General features: G+C 38.5%; 1 protein-coding gene across 2 annotated transcripts in view; it reads left to right on the top strand.

Moving 5' to 3' along the window:
* Positions 1-10: 10 nt before the first annotated feature.
* NLN (neurolysin) overlaps positions 11-23619 on the top strand; it is a 37228-nt gene continuing 13619 nt past the window's right edge. The window contains exons 1-6 of one of the 2 annotated variants that reach the window (XM_065739793.1): positions 11-43; positions 11822-12078; positions 14155-14303; positions 20698-20805; positions 22240-22342; positions 23250-23410. In XM_065739793.1, coding sequence (XP_065595865.1) covers positions 18-43; positions 11822-12078; positions 14155-14303; positions 20698-20805; positions 22240-22342; positions 23250-23410 — 804 coding nt within the window. In that variant the 5' untranslated portion in view covers positions 11-17. Of the gene's footprint in view, positions 44-5248; positions 5411-11821; positions 12079-14154; positions 14304-20697; positions 20806-22239; positions 22343-23249; positions 23411-23619 lie in introns of those variants that run through there. The other variant, XM_065739794.1, reaches the window with a different exon arrangement.

Raw genomic sequence — 23619 nt, 5'->3', positions numbered from 1 at the left:
TGTGTCCGTCCTCCCCCATGCTGGCCCTGCGTGCTGCTCGCAGGTAGGCGCGCCGCGGGTTAGGGCGCCGTGCCCGGGCGTTCCCGCGCCGCCGCGACCCTGGGCTCAGGCCGGCCGTCCCGACAGCGCCTGGCCCGGCCCCTGCCGCCGCTCCCCGGCTGTGGCTGTGCTGCGCGGGGCCGGGCAAACAATAGGGCCGGGGCTGCACGGCGTGCCCAGGTGACGCCTTCGGCTCCTGCGGCTCGCACGCCTTCCGGGAGATAAGCTCCTGCGGCCTGCACGGAGCTGCCGTGGGGAGCGCGGCGGGACAATGCGGAGGGGCGCGGTACCTCCGCTCGCCGCCTGTCGGGGCTGGGGCGTGAAGCGGGCGCGGTGCGGAGGGTTTGAAGAGGAGGGAAGGAGTGCTGTCTCTGTAGTGAACGCTGTCTCCAGGCGGGCCGAGGGAAGCCTCGTGGAAGACGGCGAGAGGTGAAAAAGGAAAGGGAGGAGAGGAGCTGCGCCGCAGCGCACAGCGTGCGGGTCACGGAAAGGGCCGGGCCGGGTGGGCACGGGCTCCCGACGTGTGGGAGCGTGGATGGACCTGAGCTGAAGGGTGAAAGGAGGAGGTGGCTGCTTACCTCTGCTGGGCTTCTGAGAAATGACGGCTGGGTGCGGCGTGGCTGGCTCGTGGGAGCTGTCATTTCTGCCCCAATTCACGGCGTCTTCAGGCTGAGTTAAGGCTGGGAGGGTCCCAGCAGTTAGGAAATAAGATTAAGAATCCTTTCTTTCACACAGTTACCACTGCTGTAAATTAATCGATTGACTCTGTTGCATTCTTTTCGTACAGTCATTTCCATTGTTTTCCATGGTGCGTCGATCACAAATGTTGTCTGACATTCTTTGTCTTGAAGATGTTTCAAACAGAAACAAAAATAGGAAAATAAGTCTTCAAAGGATAGAAGTTATTCCATCGTGCAAAAAAGAAACAAAACCCAAAAGATCTGTCTTTGCGATTTGTGTTTGGAAAGTGAAGACAGTTCTTAAGTAATAGCAAAGTATTGATATTGATTTCAGAATTGATTTTATTTTTTCATCACTTGTCATAAGTACATCTAGGAATGAGGTTTGTTTTGTAATTTTATTTGATTGGTCAGTCATCATTTGAGTGCACCTAAGTAATTGTTTCACAAAATAAGAGTGATCTCAAAAGCCAAATAGAGACTTCATAGGTCAGCATGGCAGTCTATTTACGCTTTGAGGATATTGTGTGTAATGGGGGGGAGGGGTTGGGAAGCAGAAGTGGAAAATGTGACTTAAATAATGTTACCCTAAAATAGTTCTGCAGGGTTTGATATTCTTTCAAAATTTTCAGAGTCAAATTTCGATTTTCACTTTTGGAAAGGTACTCTGAGCACTGACTTTTCTCTTGAAAATGAATTAAGCCAACAGAAAACAGGGCTGGGGGAAAAGTCAGGAGGATAGCAGAAGAGCGGGAAAAACTCTTGCTGTCACTTTCTGATAGCGTATTTGTGACCGTACTGCAGGTGTGTGCTTTCCTTAAACTGTCAGGTCCAAAGCCAACGATGGCAAGGTCCAGACAGGGCAAACAGACCATCTTTCATTTTCCCTGTGCACCGGGGGCTGCACAGCTTCCTCCGTATGTCTGTCAGTAGTTGTCTCCCATGGACAAAAGCAAGAGCTGCCACCTTTTTAACTGCAACAGAATCTACAAAAGCAATTCATCTTCTCAGCAGTGTGTTTGCGTATCAAAACTGCTCCCTGGACCTGAGTCAAACACGTTGTGATTGGAAGCATTTTGTGGGCCCGACTTTCACCTTTGGGCCTGAATTTCACCTATGGGCCATCTGTTGGATCACACTAAAAAAATCAATGCAGATATCATCTTTTGAGGACATATGAGGACGTATATATGACAGTCAGGAACACACTGCAGTCACTTTTCTGAGCAGTCCTGTGCAGAATCATCTTGTGTGTTTGGGGACTTGCCAATACAAGACAGTTGTCTCAGGATTTTGTGCAAAAAAACAACCAAACAAAAAAATTCTGTGTTAGAAGTAGCAGGAAAAGAACTGACCACTGTTCATTCCCTCTGTGTGGTTTGTTCATAGGTTCATAGGTTCATTAGGTTGGAAAGGAGCTACGAGATCATCTAGTCCAACCATCCTCCTATCACCATGCCTACCCACTGAACTACTAAATCAAATCCCTTAGCACCTCATCTAAACACTTCTTGTGTTTGTGTAACTTTCCTAAAAACTTCTGTTTGTCTGTTTCTGTCAGGGAAGAATTCCCATCTAGTTCTTCTTTGAGTGGAATTAATCCCTCATTGATCTTTATGAACGTGGTAGAAGAGGAGAAAGATTTGCGCAAGTGGAAGAATAAAGAACAAGAGAGTTTATAATGGTTGGGAGCGGCAGAACTGCTCATAGTGTGTGTGCTTCACGTATTACAGAGTATTTTGATCTTTCATACCTCTTCGCTTAGTCCCATATTTTTCTACGCACAGACATCAGTAAGTGCTGTAATTTCATGAATCTCATCTTTTTCTAGATGAGGTTTAGGTATGTTAAAAAATACAGAACCCAACCTGGAACTATTCAGGTCACTGAGTTCCATTGTTCTGTTTCTTTCCAGTCTTTTTAAGATGACGTTCTTTACCATCTCATAGCAGTGTCAGTTTTTTAAGGACCTTTTCGTTCAAAAGTCTTTGCAAATCAAACAGATGACACTATCTGACCCCTGTCTATTTAAAAAACCTTCAAAGAATTCCAGTAGGTCACTGAGTCATGAATTCCCTTTGTCAAGGAGGCTCTTTTCCAGTATGTATGTATTTGCCTTGCATATTTAGAAACCCTCCTTGACAGTTTTCTCTGTCTTGCTGTACTACCTCTTTTTTATTTGGAGTCAAAAGGCTATTTTTTAATTCATAAACTGATTACATTCACATACCAAATTGCCCTGGTGATAACAGTGTGTGGTGTTTTCACTACAGGGCATACATTTTACGTGTTTTAGATTGCAGGCATGATAGAGCTGTGATAGTTGCTCATGCAGCAAACCTGAGAGAACTGTGAATGCTTTTCTCCACTGTGTTGTGTAGTAGAAGATACCTGATACATGCCTCCTGAATCAAATCCAGTGGAGTATAAGTAGTTCACCTGCAGTCTCTATGCACATGTTGGTAAGTCTCTCACTTCCTTCTTAAGATTCTTCAAGCAAAGTGTGCAGGTATGGAAGTATACCATGATGACACATGGATTCAGTTCACAGACTGGATTCAAAGCCAGTTTTAGCAGGCAGAGTAAGAGTTGTGTATTTTTGTTGGTTTGTTTTCTTTAGAAGTACGGGTACTAGAATTTTAAGATTTGAAAGAGAGAAGATCTCAGGCGACGTGGGTAGAGGCTGCAAGTAGTAAGGCCCTTGGGGTTTGAGCCACGTGTATCTTGTTGTGCACGTGTATAAATTTCTACTTCAGGTCTGCATTTTTCAGTTGATATGATGTATCTTTTTCAGTTACTTTACTGTTGTTGGTGTTACTTCCACCAGAGAAACCAGTGGGCCTTTGTTGAGAGCTGCTAAGACTGTAAAACCAGAATGAAGAAAAATGTGTTTAAGTAAAGATTCTGAAATGTTCGTCTAAATTCCAGCTTCTTTGGCTTGAAGGGCAAAAAGAATACAGAAGTATGATCAACATAGAATTTATTGTGAACTGAGTTGCAGATAATGTTTCTCCTGAAAGATATAATGACAAAACTAATTATTTAGTGTTGAAAGAATGTAGATCATCTTCTATTCCATCAAACACTGTTTAAGATGAGTAAGATTCTTGTTAACAACTGTTAAGTTTTTGGAGCTTTAGATTAGGAAATACAAAATATGCTGTCCTCTTGCCGTAGTGGGATCTGTCTGTCCCAAACTCTGTCATGACACAGAGCCAAGCACTTTGCCAAGGAAAATCACCCAAGAATTCAAGATGTGTTCACCATTCCAGACGCTGTCAAGAGCCAAACTAATGAAGGGAGTGAGAGGTGAAGTGCAATAATGATTTCAGAAGTGTTTGTCCAGCAGAAAAAAGTGATTACTTAAATTCTGTGTCTGTGGTCCCATTCCTTATGCTTAATTGAAATAATGCTGTGATTTAACTCTGAGTAATACAGCTGTACTTCGTTAGTTTGCTCTTTTTCGGACTTTATTTTGAGGGTGGTGGTTTGGTTTCTTTTTTTCTGTTTTCTTTTGTTTTGTTTTCTGCATGGGGTTACTCAGTCCTCTGCTGACTTTGCTTGATTTTATTCTTTCTTTACCCTGAAATAATAACAATAAAAACCTTGCTTAAATCTGTGACTCTAAACTTGCTTGTTTCAAAGGTTTATGTAAATCATGCCTATCTGTTACCATATATATATGTATGCTAGCACTCACAGGGAAATGCCAGTATATCACATTTTATTCATTAATTAAGTCAGTGTTCCTGAGGCAAACTGCAGGTTTTTTTATATTGCATTAATGGAACATATCTTTTTTAATGTAAACAAGACCATTAGGTGGCGTTGAAGCATTGAGGCCCTGTGAGTGCTGACTGCAGTCACCTGATTAATCTTGTCTTCTGATTCACAACGATGGCTTCCAGCATGCAGTGCTATTTCTCTTGCAAACCACATGACTAGGAAGTATTGTTTGACTAAAATCTGCTATTTCAAGAGTTAGAAAGAACAGAATGCTCCTGTTGCTGCTCTAATTTTCAGATTAGGCACTCTTAGGAAGCTTTATAAAGTGAATTACTAGTTGAAAGATATGTTCATTGTGTTTGTTGTGATTTGCAAATCTACTCTTATTTGCATCATTGGGAATTCTCCCCAGAGTGTATATGGGGTTCAACAAGAAAAACAGCTCAGCATTTGTTTGGCCTAAGCATATTTAAAAACAAGACAATGACAATGTGTGTGGCAGTTTCATTTGTGTAAAAAATCCACACATTTTGATGCAATTTTTAAGTTGAGAACCCTTTTTTTTTAACTTACAGAAGCACACAAAGTGTAACATTCCATTTTGATTTAAATTGATATGTATAAACCTGTGGGAATATATATTCAGTGCTAACACTTCTGAATTACACTGCCTGCGTCTCTCTTAGCCTGTTTTATTCTTAATTTAATCTCATTTCTCAGCTTACATTTTACCCCTGAAACTTATCCCACAGTTTTTATCAGAAGTGAATATGGCTGCTCCAAGAGTAATGCCTCCTCTTTTATTTCATTATTCCACAACATTGGAGGTGGATGTTGGTTGTATGGCAGCAGAGGCTGAACCTTCCCACAAGTATCACATTACATTTTGTTGCTGTGTGATGGATGGCAGCAGAGAAGCAGCCTCACAAAATAAGGTCTGACATAGAAGGGCACATGGAGCAAAGGTGTGTCGCTGAAAAAGATGGCACCCATTGATATTCACTGGTAGTTGCTGCAAGTTTGTGGAGACCAAACAGTGGACACGAGTACAGTGAGGTGGAGGGTGGTTTATTTCAGCACTGGTGATAGTGACAGTGGGTCACATCCCCTGGTACAGATTTTTATGAGCACAGCACACAGACTGTTGTTCACTGCTGGCAAAAATGCATAGCTCATAGTGGTGACTGTTGAAAAATGTGTTCTGAAGCTGAGGATTGTCTCTGTCAAACAGTGTTCCCTTATTCTTTGTATCTGTTGTAGTTTGCATGGAAATAAATAGCCAGCATTAATTTCAAAGCAGCTGTGGGGTAAATAACTCCCAAGGATGGTACTCCACAAAGAAATAGTATAGAGGATGGTATATTTTAAGTAGTGCTATATAAACAGTATACAAATAATACAAAAGAGAAGATGGCTCACCTTCAGGATGACAAGGCTTGCAGGGGACTCCACATGGGAGGGATCTCCAAGAAGAGATCCTTCCCTGGTGGTGGTCAGCCCTTAAATGGGGTTTGGGAGAGGTGGAGCCAGGCTCCACCCCTTCCACTCACACAGGAATATCACCTTCACCTGTGGCCCCATGGCTGACTTGGTGCTCACCTCAGGTGACCAATCAGTGGTTCAGGCCGTGATTCAGCAGTTCCCATACAGCAACCTACATAGTTTTTCACGAAGATGATACAGTCAGATTTTTGCATGGCTACATGGAATTTTCTGTGAGCATGTGCAATAAATCTGTATATATTCCCAGAAACACATTTGTAAATACATTATGTTAGTCTGTAGATCCTTACGTGTCAATGTAACTCATACTGTTTAGGTAAAGATTAGTTTGAAAACTGAAAGTATGAACAAAGAACAAGTCTTGAACAGAATCATGGAGGGTTTGGAACTTGATGATCTTTGAGGGCCCTTCCAACCCAAGAATTTCTATGATTTCTGTCTGTTTACAGTCATGGTTCACTCATTTAGAGACTACGAACGTGAACCTGTTATAAAGTGATCATTGGTAGCAGAAGCACCTTGTGGACAAGGTTGCAGGTTTTTGTGCTTGTATTTTCTTAAGCTGGTGTTACCATTTGCTACTTCTGCTTCATAGTCTGAGGCTTTTTTTGTTTAATAGTGAGTTGTTACAAAGGGTTGTTAGGCATCTTGCAGATGTGGAAAATTGTTTTTAAACAAAACCAGGCTTACATAAATGTTTAGTAAGTTCGAAGTATTTACAGCACATGTTAAAAATCAACCTATGAACTTAATTGCTTTGCTTGTCTTTGCAGCAGTTATGTTGGCCACTATATTGCTCTAATACAGTATAATAAAAGTCCTCCTTCTTTCTAAAATCAAATTGTATTCATATTTTCCAGAAGCAGCAAGTAATCAAATTTTAGATCTGTCGGCAAAACAAATTACCTGACTTTCTAGCAAAAATAGCAGTGATTGCAGTCTGTGACTTAGAGGCTTTGTTTTCTTTTTAAAAATCCTGTTTGAGCATCACACACAGAATCACAGAATTACAGAGGTTGGGAGGGACTTCTAGAGATCACTGAGTCCAACCCCCCTGGAAGTTGGTACTGAGTTTTTTACAGTACACTGCTTTTGTTAGAAATTATCATTAGCAATCATCTACAGACTTGTTTGCTCGACTAAACTCATGCATTGTATGTCTTTTCAGGCAGTGGTGCAGGCTTAGGTGGCTTTTGGTAATCTTTTGATAGATTGTTTATGCTGGCCTAACTGTTTTGAAGTTACATGTTGTGGGTTAAAAGGAAAAAAAGCTTGCCCTGGTCCTTTCTTTGTGTGTGTGCGTGTCTTTTTGTGGATGGCATTAACAGATGTGGCGAAGTCATCACACTGGAGGGAAGGGATTCTATCCAGAGAGTCTTGGATGTGCTTGAAAGGTGGGGCCATGCAAAACACCTGACATTGAACAAGGCCAAATGCAGGGTCCTACACCTGGGTCAGTGCAATCTGAAGCACAGATATGGGATGTGTGGAGAATGGATTGAGTGTAACACTGCAGAGAAGGACTTAGGGGTCTTGGTTGATAAAGAACTGACAATGGGATGTTAGCGTGCGCTTGCAGCCTGGAAAGACAGATGTGCTCTATGCTGCATCAGAAGAGGGGAGTGGCCAGCAGAGTGAGGAGGAGGAGATTGTTGCCCTCTGCTCTGCCCTTGTGAGCCCCACTCACAGTCTGGCATCCAGATATGGGGTCTCAGCACAAAAAAGATGTAGAGCTGTTGGAGGGGGTTCACCACAAGGATTATCAGAGGGCTGCAGAAGCTCTCTACCAGCTGGGTTTATATAGCCTGGAGAACAGAAGGCTGTGGGGAGACCTCAGTGTGGCCTTCCAGTACTTAAGGGGGCCTACATGAAAAAAGAGAGAGATTCCATCACGGTCTGTGGTGGTAGGACAAGGCATACAAGTTCTAAATTTAGATTATTTTCGTTTAAATTAGATATAAGGGAAAAGTTACTTACTATGAGGTGATGAGTTGCTGGAAAATATTGCCCTGTTCCTGGAAGTGTTCAGAGCCAGTCTGAATGGGGATTTGGGCAACTTGGCTTTGTGGAAGGTGTCACTGCCCACAGCAAGGGAGTTGGAACTAGGTGATATTTAGGAACCCTTCCAGTCAGAACCATTCAGTAATTCATTTTGTTCACCTATATGTTATCCTGTCTCTTTTTGAATTATGATCTTGGTAGCAATTATTCTGCCATCAAAGATTAAGTTGTGTACAGGGCAGGAATAAGTAGCAGAGGATGAAGGAGGGAAGAGAAATATCTTAAACTGCTGAATGCGGGCTCTATCCATAACCTGTGCTTGTTCAGATATGCCAACAGTTCCACATTCCACTGCAGTCAAATGTAATGTCTTAAAGTCTGGACTGGTCAGTTCACACACTGGCAACAACATACCCATGGCCACATGAGGAAATTGCAGTATATGCATAATCTTGTTTACAGAACTACATTTGTTTATTCTTCTGCCCAATTTAAACTGAATCATTTCCTAATGGCTTGTCTGAGTAATGGCTGGCTCCCCTATAATGATGCTGCTGTCATTTACCAAAAGCAGTCCTTTTATACAACTGCCACATGTTGGTTCACTTACTTCTTGAAGAACACTGCTTGCTGCTTCATCTAGTTCCTACTGTTATTAGTGTAATTTATTTTATTTTCCAGTTTGTATCTGGGAAATTAAGGTTCATCTCAGTGGCAGAACTTACAGTCACATTTTCTAATAACATGACAAATACAGCTGCAGAGCATCTTTGAAACATTCATTATCTTTTTAGCTATGTTTTCCTTTCTTGTTCCTTTATATTCTGTTTAATCTCTCATTTTACTTTGATGTTGTTTCTTTGCTTCTCTCTTGAACAAATAAGGCATTCTTAATTTTGTTGTGTGATATTTGAAGTTTCAGGCATTTGCTTACAATTTTATGTAAACAACAAATATGAAATACTCATCCACTTAAAGAAATAGCTGGAATAAGATTTCACCTGTGCACGTACTTCAGTTGCATGTGGCTTTTCATTAATGGTATGTGAGTCACATTGGCCCAAAGTACAGCCTGCTCAGCTGGCAGCAAGGTAACAGTATGTGTTACAAAACCCACATTGGTTTAGTGAGTTAGAAAGACTTGTGGGTCCTTCTGAGTTTTCACTGGCTTTATTCTACATAAATGCCTGCATCGTTGCATCAGAAGGAGACAAGGTGTCAGCAATACAAAACAAAGCCAGTTTTCTGTGGTTACTTGTCTCAAGTAGGCATAGGCATTCGCTTGAATGCATTTATGCCAGTCATTTATGAAGGTATTGATTTTTCTGAGTTCCACCATGTAATTAGCAAATGTGCTAACAAAATCAGGTGGTCTGATCTTTTTTGGTGCTTAAAAGAAGTGCTTAGCAGCCATCAGGGACTCTTAATTAATTAAACATGTCCAGCTTTGTTAATTGAACTTGTTTGACAGGCTGAAATTAAATGTTGCCATGTCTGTTTAGTCACTGTTTCTGGGACTAGTTGTTGGTCAGTAGCAGAGCTGTGTTTTCTGTATGTGAGAGTAATGAATTACAGAAAGCTGTAGGTTCCCTTTAAAAATATATTAGCTTTATTTTCTTCACCTTAGCATAGACATGAATTTTTATTTTTTTCAGGTTGTTGTTCTCTTGTGATCATGTTTCACTCTTATTTTGACCTTAATTTGGTGCATTTCATATTCTGATAACCTCCGGAGGGTGGAAAGGGAGTGTTCAGAGCCCTGGAATTGCTTTGAGGAGGTTTTCCCTTCAGCACTCATGAGGGCTACAATGTGTTAAAGACTGACATAGCACACAGTCGAGCAGAAGCAGGCTTAATGAGGTACTGTTCTGTAATAGATTCATAGATTCAGAGTAGAATTTGGTAATTTTAGATTCTTGGAAACTGTTGCATTCTGAGAATGCTAACACTTGTCCTTTTGTTTTCATGAAAGCAGCTTCATTTATCAGAAACTTCTGGATGAGATTCCAATTTAGAGTAGTCCAGAGGAAGAGCTGGTCAGATCTGTGTTTGTACTGGAGAGAGATAGCAGAGATGGAAGGAAAGCTTTTTATTCAGGCTGCATTTTCAGAGTTTGGTAGTTTAATACTATTAAGAGATTGATGTTTTTGTATGCCAGTAGAAGTTAAAAGGAAACATCTTGTCTACACTGCTATGGGAAGATTTGAAAAACAAAATAAGGGGAAAAAATATTAGAATAAAATGTAGATCAGGGATGTTGCCTTTCATTTATGTCCTGTATAAATAAATATATTTCTTAACATTATGTATCTTAATATTCCATATCTAGAAAATTCCTTGTTTAGGCCAGTGAGACATTTTATTTGACGTCTTGCCTTCAAACAGAAGCTCTGCATGCTGCTCTTCTCAGGTTGTTAGCGCTTCACCGGTCTACTTTGCTTTTCCTTCAAGCCATAATTGCTGGTCCTTTAATGTAAGCTCTCTGCATGGTATTCCAAAACCTTTCTAAGTACACAACGAGACTGGTTTTGCAATAAAATTAGTACAGGCAAGACAGTGGTGCTTATGTAAAAAGGTTTTCATACAAAACTGTGAAAAATCATCCTTTCTAGAAAGGAGCAATCTGTGTGTGTTCTTATAGTTCTATAGTTATGTTTGAATGTCATAAATTGTCACTATTACTGTAACAATATATGCTTTTGGTTTTTAAATTATGTGAATGAAATTGAAAGGCAAATAATAAGCCTCTGCCATCCAGAGCTGTACTTACTAACTCAAATGTATGGTCCTTGTTACTTTTCTGAAGGTGTGGGTTTGTTCTCTTAAGATACTAAACTCTGTGGCATTCTACTTCTTGAATTGAAGTTGACTTTTAATTACTATATTTGTTATGTCTTTCAGCAAATAGTTTATCCATAAGTGAGATATTACTGTGATATGTTTTTGACTGTTTTTTTGTTAGCTCAGCTTCAGTCAGCTGCCCAAACCTGCCTACTTCTCCTTTATACTGCAAAGTTGAGTGTTGCTTTTTTTTGAGGCAAGGGTGTAGGAGTGTGGAAGTCAGTCGGTATTTCCAAAGCCAGTATCTTTTTAACTTTTATTTGGATTCATTGCTTCAAGATATATCTTTTTAAATACTATCACAAGAGTTAGTAAAAAAAGGCAGGCAGTAATTGCACTGCACAGTTATGATCAGTTATGTGAGTTTTTCTGCTAACTAATGCTGAAATATGTCTGATGGATACAAATCAGGATTGATAGTATGTAAATTACAGTTAGCTTGTTTTGGCAAGAATGAAGCTACTTATATAAGATCCACAAAAATTAAGAGCAAGTTTTCAACAGATAAGAACCAGAAGTTTTTTCTTATCACTGCTTATGTGGCAGACATGCATACAAATATAAAATTGTTATAGTGAACACAAGCAAATGTGTTGTTTTTTATCTTGTTGTATGCACATTTGTAGTTCTTGGCCATAATAATATGCAAATTACTGTAGATTTTATTCCCAATTTCAAAAATGCAAATACTGTCTGAAAGTTTCAATAACTGAAATTCTGTTTTTCTTGCAATATTAAATAGTAACTCAATCTATTTTTTCAGTATCAAAGTTCTTGCCTCTGTCTAACATTTGGCACTTGTATGGAAAAGGGTATAAGACAAACCTTTGTCTTACCTAAACTTAGACTCATAAGGGTGACAACTGTGAATGGTCCTGCTGGAAAAGTAACACATGGTTTTAAGTAGGACTCTGTTCTTACTTGTATAAAAATACTAAGCGGTTGTTAAAGGTCTGCTGCCTTTATAGTATTTAATATAAACTTCCACATGAGTGAGAGTCTTCTTATGAAAAGATCTTTTCTTCTTTCAGGTCCATTGGGCCTCGACTTCTGTTGAGAATGACATTAGGAGCAGAAATCACTAACCAGCTCAAGGCTTCTTCATACATAGCACCAGGCCAAAACCTTTTGAGATGGGACCTGTCACCAGAGCAAATCAGATCAAGAACGGATGAACTAATCAAGAAGACAAAACATGTATATGACATTGTTGGCAAGCTTAATATTGAAGAAGTGACGCATGAAAATACTGTACAGGCCTTGGCAGATATAGAAGTGGAATATGCAGGTTAGTGCACACTTCTTTTTTCCTCAAAGTGCATTTTCAAGTCTGAAAAGCAGTGCCTATCTCAGTTGCTGTAGAATATGACTGAGATGAGCTACTCAAATGGAGCAATTGAAAGACTGATGACGCTCTTAGTGGAGAAAAGGTGGTAGATGAGAATGGAGAAATGTTGTCACTGATTTTTCAAGAAAAGAATACTTTACCTACTCACTTTTACATTATGTCCTGTAAGGACTTGAAGCAATACAGGAGAGCTATTGGTTTCTCAGTCACATCTAGACTGTTCTGAACAAATTACCAAGAGCTTCCTATGTATTGATGCAATATATGATCAAGCACAGGTCAGTCAGTTAACTTGTTAATAATCTTAGAGGAGGTGGGAATAATAAAACTATGGTTGTAGTGACTTTGTTTTGAAGAACCTATAATACAGTGGTTGCATGTTTCCCCAGTAGTAGTCTCTGTAATAAATACCAAATTGTCTTAAATTCTCAAAACTGCAGTTGCAGGAGGAGCGCTGAAAACAGGTGCTCTGGCATGGAGCTCAGTCTTCATCTACCAGAAGGGAGCAGCCTGTATAACAAATGATTGCATTTTAATATTAGTACATTGCTTCTACATTACCGAATTTCACAGTGAATTGTCTGGAATTGATGCTGGTGGATAGACTGAGTAATCTTTATCCAAACAGATTTTTGTCAGATTCAGTTTTAATTGTATAATTGTGTTTGGTACGGCTATTGTAATTCTTTCCGCCTATGTATAAACCTCCTTGCTTTAAATTAAATTAGAACTCAAATCTATTTTATTCAGAAAATAGTGGCCATAAGCCTCTAAGCAGAGCCACTGAGACTTGCATGCATTGTCTGTCTAAGGTGTATTTCCTTTTCTAATTGCCAGTGCAGAATTGGGTCATATCTAACCTTTTCATGCCATTCATCAAAGCTGTATGTGAAATTACCAGGACTTACTTCTGAAATAGCATTAATGTATGATATGTTAATATAGTAAAATTTTGGTTAGGATCTTGGATTTTAGTCCCATTTATCCCTTTCACAGCTGCATGAAAAATAGCATCACTCCGATAACTGGAGCTCATGATCTGAAGAGGTGCACATTTCATTTTCCTTAGACAATGCCAGAATTCAATTTATTGTTTTGAATCACAGTGGCCTGAGAACAGGAGAGTGGAAAAAAAAGTTTCAGTGGTTTTCATGAAGAACTGTATGCCCGTGTGTGCATTCTGAAGGTTTCTGAAGCACTGAGAATAGTGCTTTATAAACAACTTCAGAGTAAATAAAATCGTAAAGTTTTACAACATCATCTCAAGATATTGTTAATCTAAAACATCATTTTGGAGAGAGGGGAATTAAATTATAATTGAATTAAGTTAATTCAGCTAGACAAAACAATTCATTTCTATTTTGCAGTTCTATTCCTTAGAAAGATACAGTATGTGTTTAGTGAGTAAGGTTTTACTTCATTGCAAAAAAATAATAAGAAAGAAGGTACTGGTATTCTAAAAATACCAGTAGTTTACAATCTCTAGAAGTTCAGAATACATACCATCTTTATGTTACTGAATTGTTTTCCCTTGAACATGTAGAAGGAGATGGTGATTTGACACTGTTCGTTTGTACCAGTTTAAAAATAACTTCAGGACAGATGGGCATGTTTGAAAGATTCTGAATATTTCACTTTAAAGACTAGTATGGAAGCCTCTTTGCCAGCTATAAAACATTGTCAGTCTTTACTTACAAGTGTTAGATTTTCCAAAAATTTTGTATCCTATTTATACAACCTTCAGTTGAATTTACAGAAGAACAAAAGTGATAATTAGTTTTAGGCAATGGATTATTTTTGTGGAATATTTATTTGTTATAATGTTATGCAATTCTATCCCATGACTCGTTCAATTTTATGTTAACTTATGTCCTTCAAGCCTAATTTGAGCATCTGGTGGCTTTTGATTCTTGTTTCTTTCATCTTCTATAAATATCACAAGAGGGAGGAACATTTTCTTTGTCCATGATGTTTCTAGCCTTCTGTCTAAGTGTTCATTGCCTTTTATTTAAACAGTAGAAAGAAGCATGTTGGATTTTCCCCAGCATGTCTCACCTGACAAAGAGATACGCTTAGCAAGTACAGAAGCTGACAAAAAGCTTTCCAATTTCGATGTGGAGATGAGCATGAGAGAAGATGTGTTTCAGAAGATTGTTTATTTGCAGGTAAATTACAGTAAAGAAGTGTATATGCACAGTGCTTTTCAAAGTCCCTGTCACTCCTTAAATGAACCTGGTATTCTCTATTTGCACTGTTTCCTTTGTAGTTCATATTTAATTAAAACAGGAATAACATTTCTGTTTGTTCAAATCCATCTAGGAACATTTAATATTTATCTCCAGACTTGTAATATAAAGATAATGCAGAGACTATCAAACATGAACCAAGAAAAAAAAAATGTACATTTGTCCATGGTCCAAGTGTGAATCTTTCCTTTCAACCCTGCCAATTTTTAAACTTCTAGTGATGATAATAATATGTGGGTTGCTCCAAAAGTAATGCCTGCTATTTATTTCCTTGGAAGTTACAACAGGTACAAAGAGCGCAATAGCACTGTTTGACAGAGCAAATTTTCAGCTACAAAACACTCTTTTTAAACACAGTCACCACGATGCGTTTTCACCAGCAATGAGCAAGAGCCTGCATACTGAGCTTGTAAAAATCTTCCAGTGGAGGTGACCTGCTGTCACCACTGCTGAAGTGCACCACCCACCCCCACACTGTACTTACATCCATTGTTTGGTCTCCATAAACATTTACTAAGTGTCAGTGAATGCCCGTGGGTCCCAGTTTTTCTGCATGGAGAAATTCGGTGGCACAGCTTTGCTTCATCTGCACTTCCACATCAGACACCGTTTTGTTAGAATGCCTATCTGCTGCCATCTGACACTCAGCAACAAAATGTAGAGTGATATTGGTGGAAAAATTCAACTTCTACCACACTACTAATACCCACCTGTGATGTCATGGACTTACAGAGTAAAACAGGAGACATTACTTTTGGAGCAGGACTCATACACTTGAGTCCTATTTCTTGAAGTCATTGTACTTCTTGCTTTGTTGAAATTGGTAGCATGAGTAATATTAGCAGCACCTTACTAAATAATCTTTCAGTAGCACTGTTTTCTGTTTGTGTATTTACCAGGCATATGTTCTAGTGTTTTTTTTTCCAACTGGATATTGTTATTTAAGTGTGTGTGTAGGTGTTTCATAGTGTCATTTTGAGTATCTTCCAGTATGTTTTGACAGACAGTGCCTTATGTTGAGGTGTCAGTTACCCAAATCAGTTGCTATTAATTAAATGCTTGATATGTGTATTATTTTCTTCCATTTTCTCACCCCTCTGTATAGTACACACAGATACATCCAGGGCTAATGTACCATATTTGTGTAGTTGTCTGTTTTTAATTTACTGGTATTTCTGTTAGTAGCTAGCAAAATTTATTGCTGTTATTAAGTAGTATTACTTTCTGTTAAACTTCTTCTTAAAATCTTTTTCATTTAATACTTTCTTTGTTTTCCCTTCAGCAATATTTGACTTCTGTAGTAGTTACAATTGTTGTTTAAATCTCCTATTAGTGTTTCTTAGATTGTATGTGGCTTAACTGCGGCATGCAGGCATCTTTAATGTTCAGTCACTGCTCCAGGGAAGTGAAGTGCACTAAGATCTGAGCATGTGTCAACTTCATAATAACCATGAAAGTAGTAATAGTGCCCTTTTTCTTCAGAACACCTGTGAAATTGCCAACAGTGGCAGACTGATAGTCTTGTTATTTTCAAATAATGATACAGAATTCTTATTAATTTCTACTAAACTTCTATCTTTTTATCCTGTTGGAAACTCTTCGTTAAGAAGTCAGGTTCCAGAATTGGACAAAAAGGGACAACAAACAGATATGTTTTCCTGCAATCTTTTCAGCAGTTTAAAGAAGCTAGCAAAATATTTTGAGTAAATCACGCTTTTCATCACCTCAGTGTTCTGTTATAGTTCTGATGTGAGAAATCAGTGTCATGATCCTACTCAAGGGGCAGCTGAAATACAGTGTGGAGATTGAAGCCCTGTGCTCTTGTATTTTATTTATAATACAAGAACTCCACAAAAAGAGGACTAAATATGCCACATTTAATCGACATTTGAGGAAGGACTAAACTTTCATTAGCTCAGCATTATTTAGGAACTGTTGATGTTGGAAGATCTGTGAGGTTTTTGTATTTAGCTTGAAAAAGTGAAAAAAATGTAGCCTTTTTCTTTTCTGCATATGTAAGGTGAAAAATTCTTCATAGGTTTATGTTATCAAATATACCCTGGAACTCGCTCTTTAGAAAACTTTTATTCCAGGCTTCAGATTCCAGAATAAAAGTGAATTTAGTAGGGAAGCTATCATTTAAAATTGTTTTACTCCTAACATCTGTGCATATTGGCTAGCATAGGCATGCTTAAGAATGTTGCCAATCTTCTCCACCCACACATACTCAGGAATCTTAGCTTGATGTAAACAGCTGCTGCAGTTTTTGTTCACAGTATTCTAAGTTGGCTCTGTTTCTTATTCTGCCTGAAGACTGCCTCATGGAATAAGGTAGCGTGGTTGTTCAGAACAAATATGAAATGGCGTATAGAATCAACAACAGTGACCACTTAAAAACTTCTGGAAAATTCCAAAATGTCAGATGTGTTAGCATATTCAAAATTAGTACTTCAGTTGTGAAGGCTGTTCACTGAACTGCATAGGGGCTCTCTTCCTGACCAGGGAGTACACTTGGTTCCCTGGTGCTCACAAGGCCTTATCCTTAAACTCCTGGCAGGTCTTTCTGAATGTGGACTGTCTTTGACTTAAGTGTATCTTCGATGCAGATAAAACTGCTCAAAGCCCACTATAAATACTACAAGCTAGCTACCATAAATACTAGAAGCTATTTAACACTGATATCTTAAAAGTGTATGGAGAGATATGTAGTCATGTAGTCAATAAGAGAAAAATGAAGAACACTCATTCAGTTTTCACTCCCTTTTTCTTAAAATAATCTTCCTCTTACTTAGCTTAATGTAGAAGGAACCAGTATTATCTGGCTTCAAGGACATAAAACTAGTATTTATGAGTTTTCTATTTCTTCTTTAAATCTGTTTGGGACAAGAGATTTTCAGTAGTGTGGCAGTTCCATTTTTCAAATATCCATGACACTGAGGTTGGGAAATTCTTTACAAGGCCTTTATACTCTGAAATCTTTGAGAATCCTTTGTCTCTAACTGTTGTTATAGGAATTCCTTTTTTTCTTTTTTTTTTGTCATTTATTTCTGAGCATTCAGCAGTTAGCACAATATAAACATTAATGAAGTGACTGTGTCTGTATATTTCACCTCTACTACAGTGAAGTTGTACTTTTTCTGTCACGCTAGTCTTAGTTGAAAAAGTCAGGTGAAGTCCATGGTGACAGGAAAAAAGGCAAAATTGCGCCCAAATTTTTAAGGGAAAAAAGGGTGACCCTGGGAACTACCAACCTGTGAGTCTCACTTCTTTGCTGGGAAAGATCACGGAGCAGATCCTCCTGGAAGTTGTGCACATGGAAGACAAGGCAATATGGGAGACCCAGCAGGGCTTCTCCAAGAGCAACTCCTTCTTGACCAACCTAGTAGCCTTTTATGATTGTATCACTGCATCAATGGACAGGGGAAGAGCCACTGATGTAATCTATCTGGACTTCAGTAAGGTTGTTTACACAGTACTCCACAACATCCTTCTATCCAAATTCGAAGAATGTGCATGTGATGAGTGAACTGTTCAATGGACAGGGAGCTGGTTGTGGGATTGAACCCGTAGAGTGATGGTCAATGGCTTAGTGTCTGGATGGAAATCAGTGATGAGTGCCCCTCAGGGCTCAGTGTTGGGAACAGCACTCTTTAATACCTACATCACGTAGGCTGACTGTGAGATCAAGGGCACCCTCAGCAATTTTGTAGTTGACACCAAGCTGTGTGATATAACTGACATGCCTGAAGAATGGGATACCATCCAGAGGGACCTAGACAGGCTTGATCAATGGGCCTCATGAGGTTCAACAGAGCCAAGTGCAAGGTCTTCCACTTGGGTCAAGGCAATGCACTGCCAATACAAGCAGACTTGGAAATTCTGGTGGATGGTGAGCTGAACATGAGCCAGAAATGTGACCTTGCAGCCCAGATAGCCAACCATATCCTGGATTGCATCAAAAGAAATGTGGCCAGCAGGGCGAGGGAGGTGATCCTGCTCCTGTGCTCTGCACTGGTGAGACCTCACCTGGAATACTGCATCCACATGTGGAGTCCTCGGCACAGGAGGGACATGGACCTCTTGGAGCATGTCCAGAGGAGGGCCACAAAAATGATCCAAGTTATGTAACCTCTCCTACAAGGACAGTCTGAGAAAGCTGATGCTGTTCAGACTGAAGAAGAGAAGGCTTCAGGGAGAACTGATAGCAGCCTTTCAGTATCTGAATGGGAGCTACAGAAAAGGAGACAGACTATTCAGCTGGGTCTGTTGTGATAAGACAAGGGGAAATACTTTCAATCTAAATGAATATAGATTTAGGTTGGATATAAGGAAAGTCATTTGCAGTGAGATTGGTGGGGGCACTGGAACAGGTTGCCCACAGGTGTGGGGGAAGCCATGTCCCTGGGACATTGTATTATATACAACTGCAGTAATGCTTAGTGGTTCTGCTGTAATGCTTCTGTGACTTGTGATTCTTTTCAGTCTAAAGGGAGAGCTAAACCATTCTAAGCTCTTACATAAAGTCTGCATGTTTCAACATTCTTATTTTTCAGATATGCTAGTCATAAAGTAATTGTATGTAGGTAGGCTGATGAGGTGGTTGTTAAGACAAGTCAGAACTAATCCCAATAGCTTCCTGTTTTAAAGGTGAACTTAAATAGAATATATCTCTTTTAGCAAGTACTGTAGCTTGCATTTTGTTATAATGTTTATTTTTAGCCCATGGAAGACAAAGCTATAATGTAAAATGCTGTTTTATAGCAGCATTTACAACTTAGGATAAAATTACAGTTTTCTGAATTAAATAGTTTAGCTTTAGTCAGTTAGAAGGAAGACCTTGTGATGTTGGTCCATGTTCTGTTACAACCAGTGTCTTGTCTCTTAATATTGGTTGCTTTAGAAAATGGTCATTCAAGAATCTCTGTAACTGCACAGCCAGACACAGAAATACAATTTTATTTGTTGCTATGGGTTGCTTTGCTGTAAAGTGGAGAGATATACTAGCTTTACTTCCTGAAAACTTCCAGTTAACTCTCCAGACGTTTACATTTTAAGTATTTTTTAAATTAGTAATATTATTTTAATCCCTTCAAATTTTAAGCTATGATATTACCTTATGGCACTGATTTCTTCAAGTTAATGATATACACAAAAGCTACCTCTACAGAAGGAGCTTCAGTGTACTGCAGTAGTAATTAAAAAGGCTCGCTTTTATGGTAGCATATAAATGTGCTACTTTGGGAAAGTGTACACAGAACATGCCTATGTTCCTGTTTCTTGCTGAGATATACAGTTATTGAAAATTTCATGCTACATCAATATGAGAATACTGTTGTGTAGAATAACTTTTTGGAAAATCCTTCTGTCAGTGGTTTCCAGGCTGGTTCAGCCCAGTTCCGTGACGGTGCGGGAAACCCACGGACCCACACCCTAGGAAAGGGAAAAGGGCCTAGAAACAAAATAGGTGGCAATGATCTGAGGAGGAAAGCTAATTTACTAAATAGGATATCAGAAAGCAAAATAACACAATATAATACAATATAATTGGAATTGAAACTAATGAATCAAGTAAAATGAGCAAGAGAGAGTGTCCGATAAACCAAAGGCCTTATGCTAAATGCTGAAGGCGGACGGCAGCGAGCACCCACTGCTGAGTCCATCCCAAAGGAAAGAGAGTGTCCTGTGACACACAGTTTTTATCTTTCCCTCTGGGCAGAACAATGTAAAAATGCAAAGCATCGCACAGTCCTCTGGGGAATGTAGTACTTCTTTTCTGAGACAGGTATATCAATGTAAATATCAATGATCCACAGCTAGAGCATTAACTCTTTAACTCCCAATACACTACATGATGTTATGTTGTGGAATATGAATAGTATAACAAAAATCATAAAACCATGATATAAATCCACTCAATGCCATGATCTTTGGCCCAAGTATTTACCAGAGAATTTTTGAAACGAGTCCCATTATCTGACTCAATTCTCTCTGGAGTGCCATGTCGCCACAGGACTTGTTTCTTGAGCCCTAAGATGGTGTTTTGGGTGGTAGCATGGGGTACTGCATATGTTTCAAGCCACCCAGTGGTCACCTCCACCATGGTGAGCACATAAAGTTTACCATTGCGAGATCGTGGCAAGGTGATATAATGAACATCATAAAGCCACGACACCATCACACTAGAGTTCATGATACTACATTGTTTCTATGGTGGTGTTCTGAAGAGCAGCTTTCTATTTAGACCCTTATAAATCCTCAGTGTTTATATCTCAAATGTATTGTAAATTAAATAATGCTGTATTTGTCATTTCAGCAAACCTGCAGTCTTGAAAATGTAAAGCCTGAAACTAAGCGGTACCTAGACAAATCAGTTCAAGTGGGAAAAAGAAATGGACTCCATCTTCCTAAAGAAGTACAACATGTAAATACGGTTCATAGTTTATAAGGGAAACCTGTTGAAGAGGTTATGTTATTCTTGTGTACTAAGCATTTGTGCCTCTAGTCTTGCTTAATTAGTGCCCTTATCTTAACTGTTCTTAGCTCTGTATCCATCCTTTAAACTCCAATTATCTTACGTTTTTAAAATTAATTTTTGGACTCCCACCATACTCAGTAGATGGAGATGGTGTACATTACCTTTTTTTTTCATATTTTTTTTTAACTCTGGAAGGCTATCTGAAAGTTTTATTTTATATTCAGACTATAGAGGATGTCTAAATTAGATTCATGACTAAAAGGCTTCTCAAGAACATTAATTGTGAGTCCAAACTTCAGAACCACATATGTAGTAATTGTTATCAAGTCCCAGATATTTTAATTTCAAATATTAACAAACATGGTAAAATGACTCCAAGATTTTAGCACTAGGTAACTTCAAGGGAGCTTGGAGAATCTTGGACCCATTAAAGGAGAACTTAAGTACATAAAAGCACTTTTCACTTCCTAAAGTTATAGAAGTAAAATTGTTAGTGTTTTAGAGGCTGACATAATCTTCTTTAAATTCAGAACTGATGTTATCTAACGATCAAGATTTATGCTTCTCGAGTACACTTCTGTCTTCTCTGAAAATAATAATTCTTAATGCACATACGTAAATTAGTGAGAATGTTGTTTCATGTGTATTTGCATTACCTAAATGACAACCAATTCTTCTAAAGGGATTTTTAAATACTTTATAAGTAGATAATAGTTGAGCTATACTTAAGTAAAATTTTTACTAATTTTATTCTGTGCCAAATTTCATATTCGTTTGATATTTTTGTTCCTTGTGATTACAGTGTTTATGAGTGCTTGCCAGTAAAGGGCAGTCGTGCTATAAAATACATTAGAAAATATTTCAGATGGGTGTGCATGAAGATTTTAAAGTGGATTTGGAATGCTTTTGTCTTGTGTGGGTATTCTCCTTTTTGCCTGTACTCTGTTCAAAGTGTTTCTTAACAGATTGCATCCATTTTTAATTGTTTGATTCTTTGTGATTTCAGAGCATGTCTCTTTACCTAAAGTTTCAAGTAAAATAAAATAATTGGATGTTAGCATGTAATGCTGTCTGAGAACTTATTTGTTTACATTCTCAGTCCCAGTCTCAGTTGGAAACACATTTGAAATTGTTGGAACACTAGACTCAGCCTTGGGTTCATTGGCAACTAGGTTACTTTAGACAAAAGAAAGGTAAAAATGAGCCAAGGGGCAACTGAGATGTGATACTTCCTACGGTATTATCCTTAGCCAGTGGCAGCATTCAGTGTAGACTAGTAGATAACCTAACTGGAAAAAAAATTAAATACTGTTCATGCAGAAGGTACTAATTGCCAGCTGATATTTTTTTCCCACTAATTTTAGTTTATACCCAATATAGGAAATAATGACAATGAAGAAAAAATTAAGCGAGCTGTGTATAGACTTCAACAAAAACCTGAATGAGGAAAACACTTCTCTTGTATTCTCCAAAGAAGAACTTGGTGAGTACTATCCTTGCATTTTGTCATTTCTTCACCTTCCAGTATTACAAGTAGTCTTTTATTGGCCCTCTGAAAGGTGGTTAGATAAAATTAAATTCCAGCTGTATTCCATTCTTCCTCAAAGTAAGTTTAGAATTACAATTTGCCAACCTTGAAATTTCTTTGTAGACTTGTGCTTACTGAAGTGTATACCTTGCATAAAGTTAGATATCTGCTCTATTTTTTTTATTTCTGTAACATTACTGATCTTTGCTTCTTTTCTCACTCTGCAATGTCAGGCAATCCAGCATGTGTTATGTTCATTACAGTTATCTGAATAACTTTTCTGTCATGCAAGCCACTGAAATCATTTAAATTGGTATAGACGTCATAGAATCACAGAATGCTTGTGTTTGAAAGGACATTATGGCTCATCCCATTCCAATTGCTGTGGGCAAGATTGCCACTCACATGATAAGGCTGTCCAGGGCTATCCAGCTTATCTTTGAATGCCTCCAGGGATGGGGCATCCATACCTTCTCTGGACAACCTGTGTCAGTGCTTCACTACCCTAGAAGTAAAGAATTTCCTACTAGTAGCTGACCTAAACCTATTTCACATAACAGAGAGACCTAGAGGTGCATTTCTGGAGAGCATAGCATAAAATATAACTTAAGATATGTCATGATTTGTTTTTATCTGATATCTTTACATTTATTCTCTTTTGCATACCAGTAAAACTTATTTTGCTTGGCTTAGCAAGTATTAGCAAATAGTAGCATCATTAGTATTAGCAGATAGAAGAATTGTATTTCTATAGAAACTCCTGGTGTCAAATGAGTTGCAGCAAAAGAAATGCAATAATGTAATAAAAAAGAGGTAAGTAGATAATTCTGGTGAACGTTGTTTATTAAATTGTGTTCTGTAGAAGGCCTTCCTGATGACTTTATTAAGAGTTTAGAGAAGACTGAAGAAGAAAAATATAAAATAACTTTAAAATATCCTCACTATTTTCCTGTCATGAAGAAATGCTCCATTTCAGAAACAAGGAGAAAAATGGAATCTGCCTTTAACACAAGATGCAAAGAGGTACATTGTATATTCCCTTTATTTATAGGGCAATGATGGGGTTACAGTATAGAGGTGGACATTCGAATGTTTGATTTAAGCTCTGTATATTGTCTAGTTCTGTGAAATTAAAACCTGTTAGAATGATGTTCAGCATTTCCTTGCTTCAACTGTGTGTGTATGTATGTGTCTTAAAAAGTCAGTGGGTACTGTTTATAGAAGTGGGATTT

This window comes from Cyrtonyx montezumae, unplaced genomic scaffold (assembly GCF_038088225.1).
Source record: "Cyrtonyx montezumae isolate F1298 unplaced genomic scaffold, pur_monq_1.0 scaffold_25, whole genome shotgun sequence".
Taxonomy (NCBI): Eukaryota; Metazoa; Chordata; class Aves; order Galliformes; family Odontophoridae; genus Cyrtonyx; species Cyrtonyx montezumae.
This window is presented reverse-complemented; position numbering and strand designations above follow the sequence as displayed.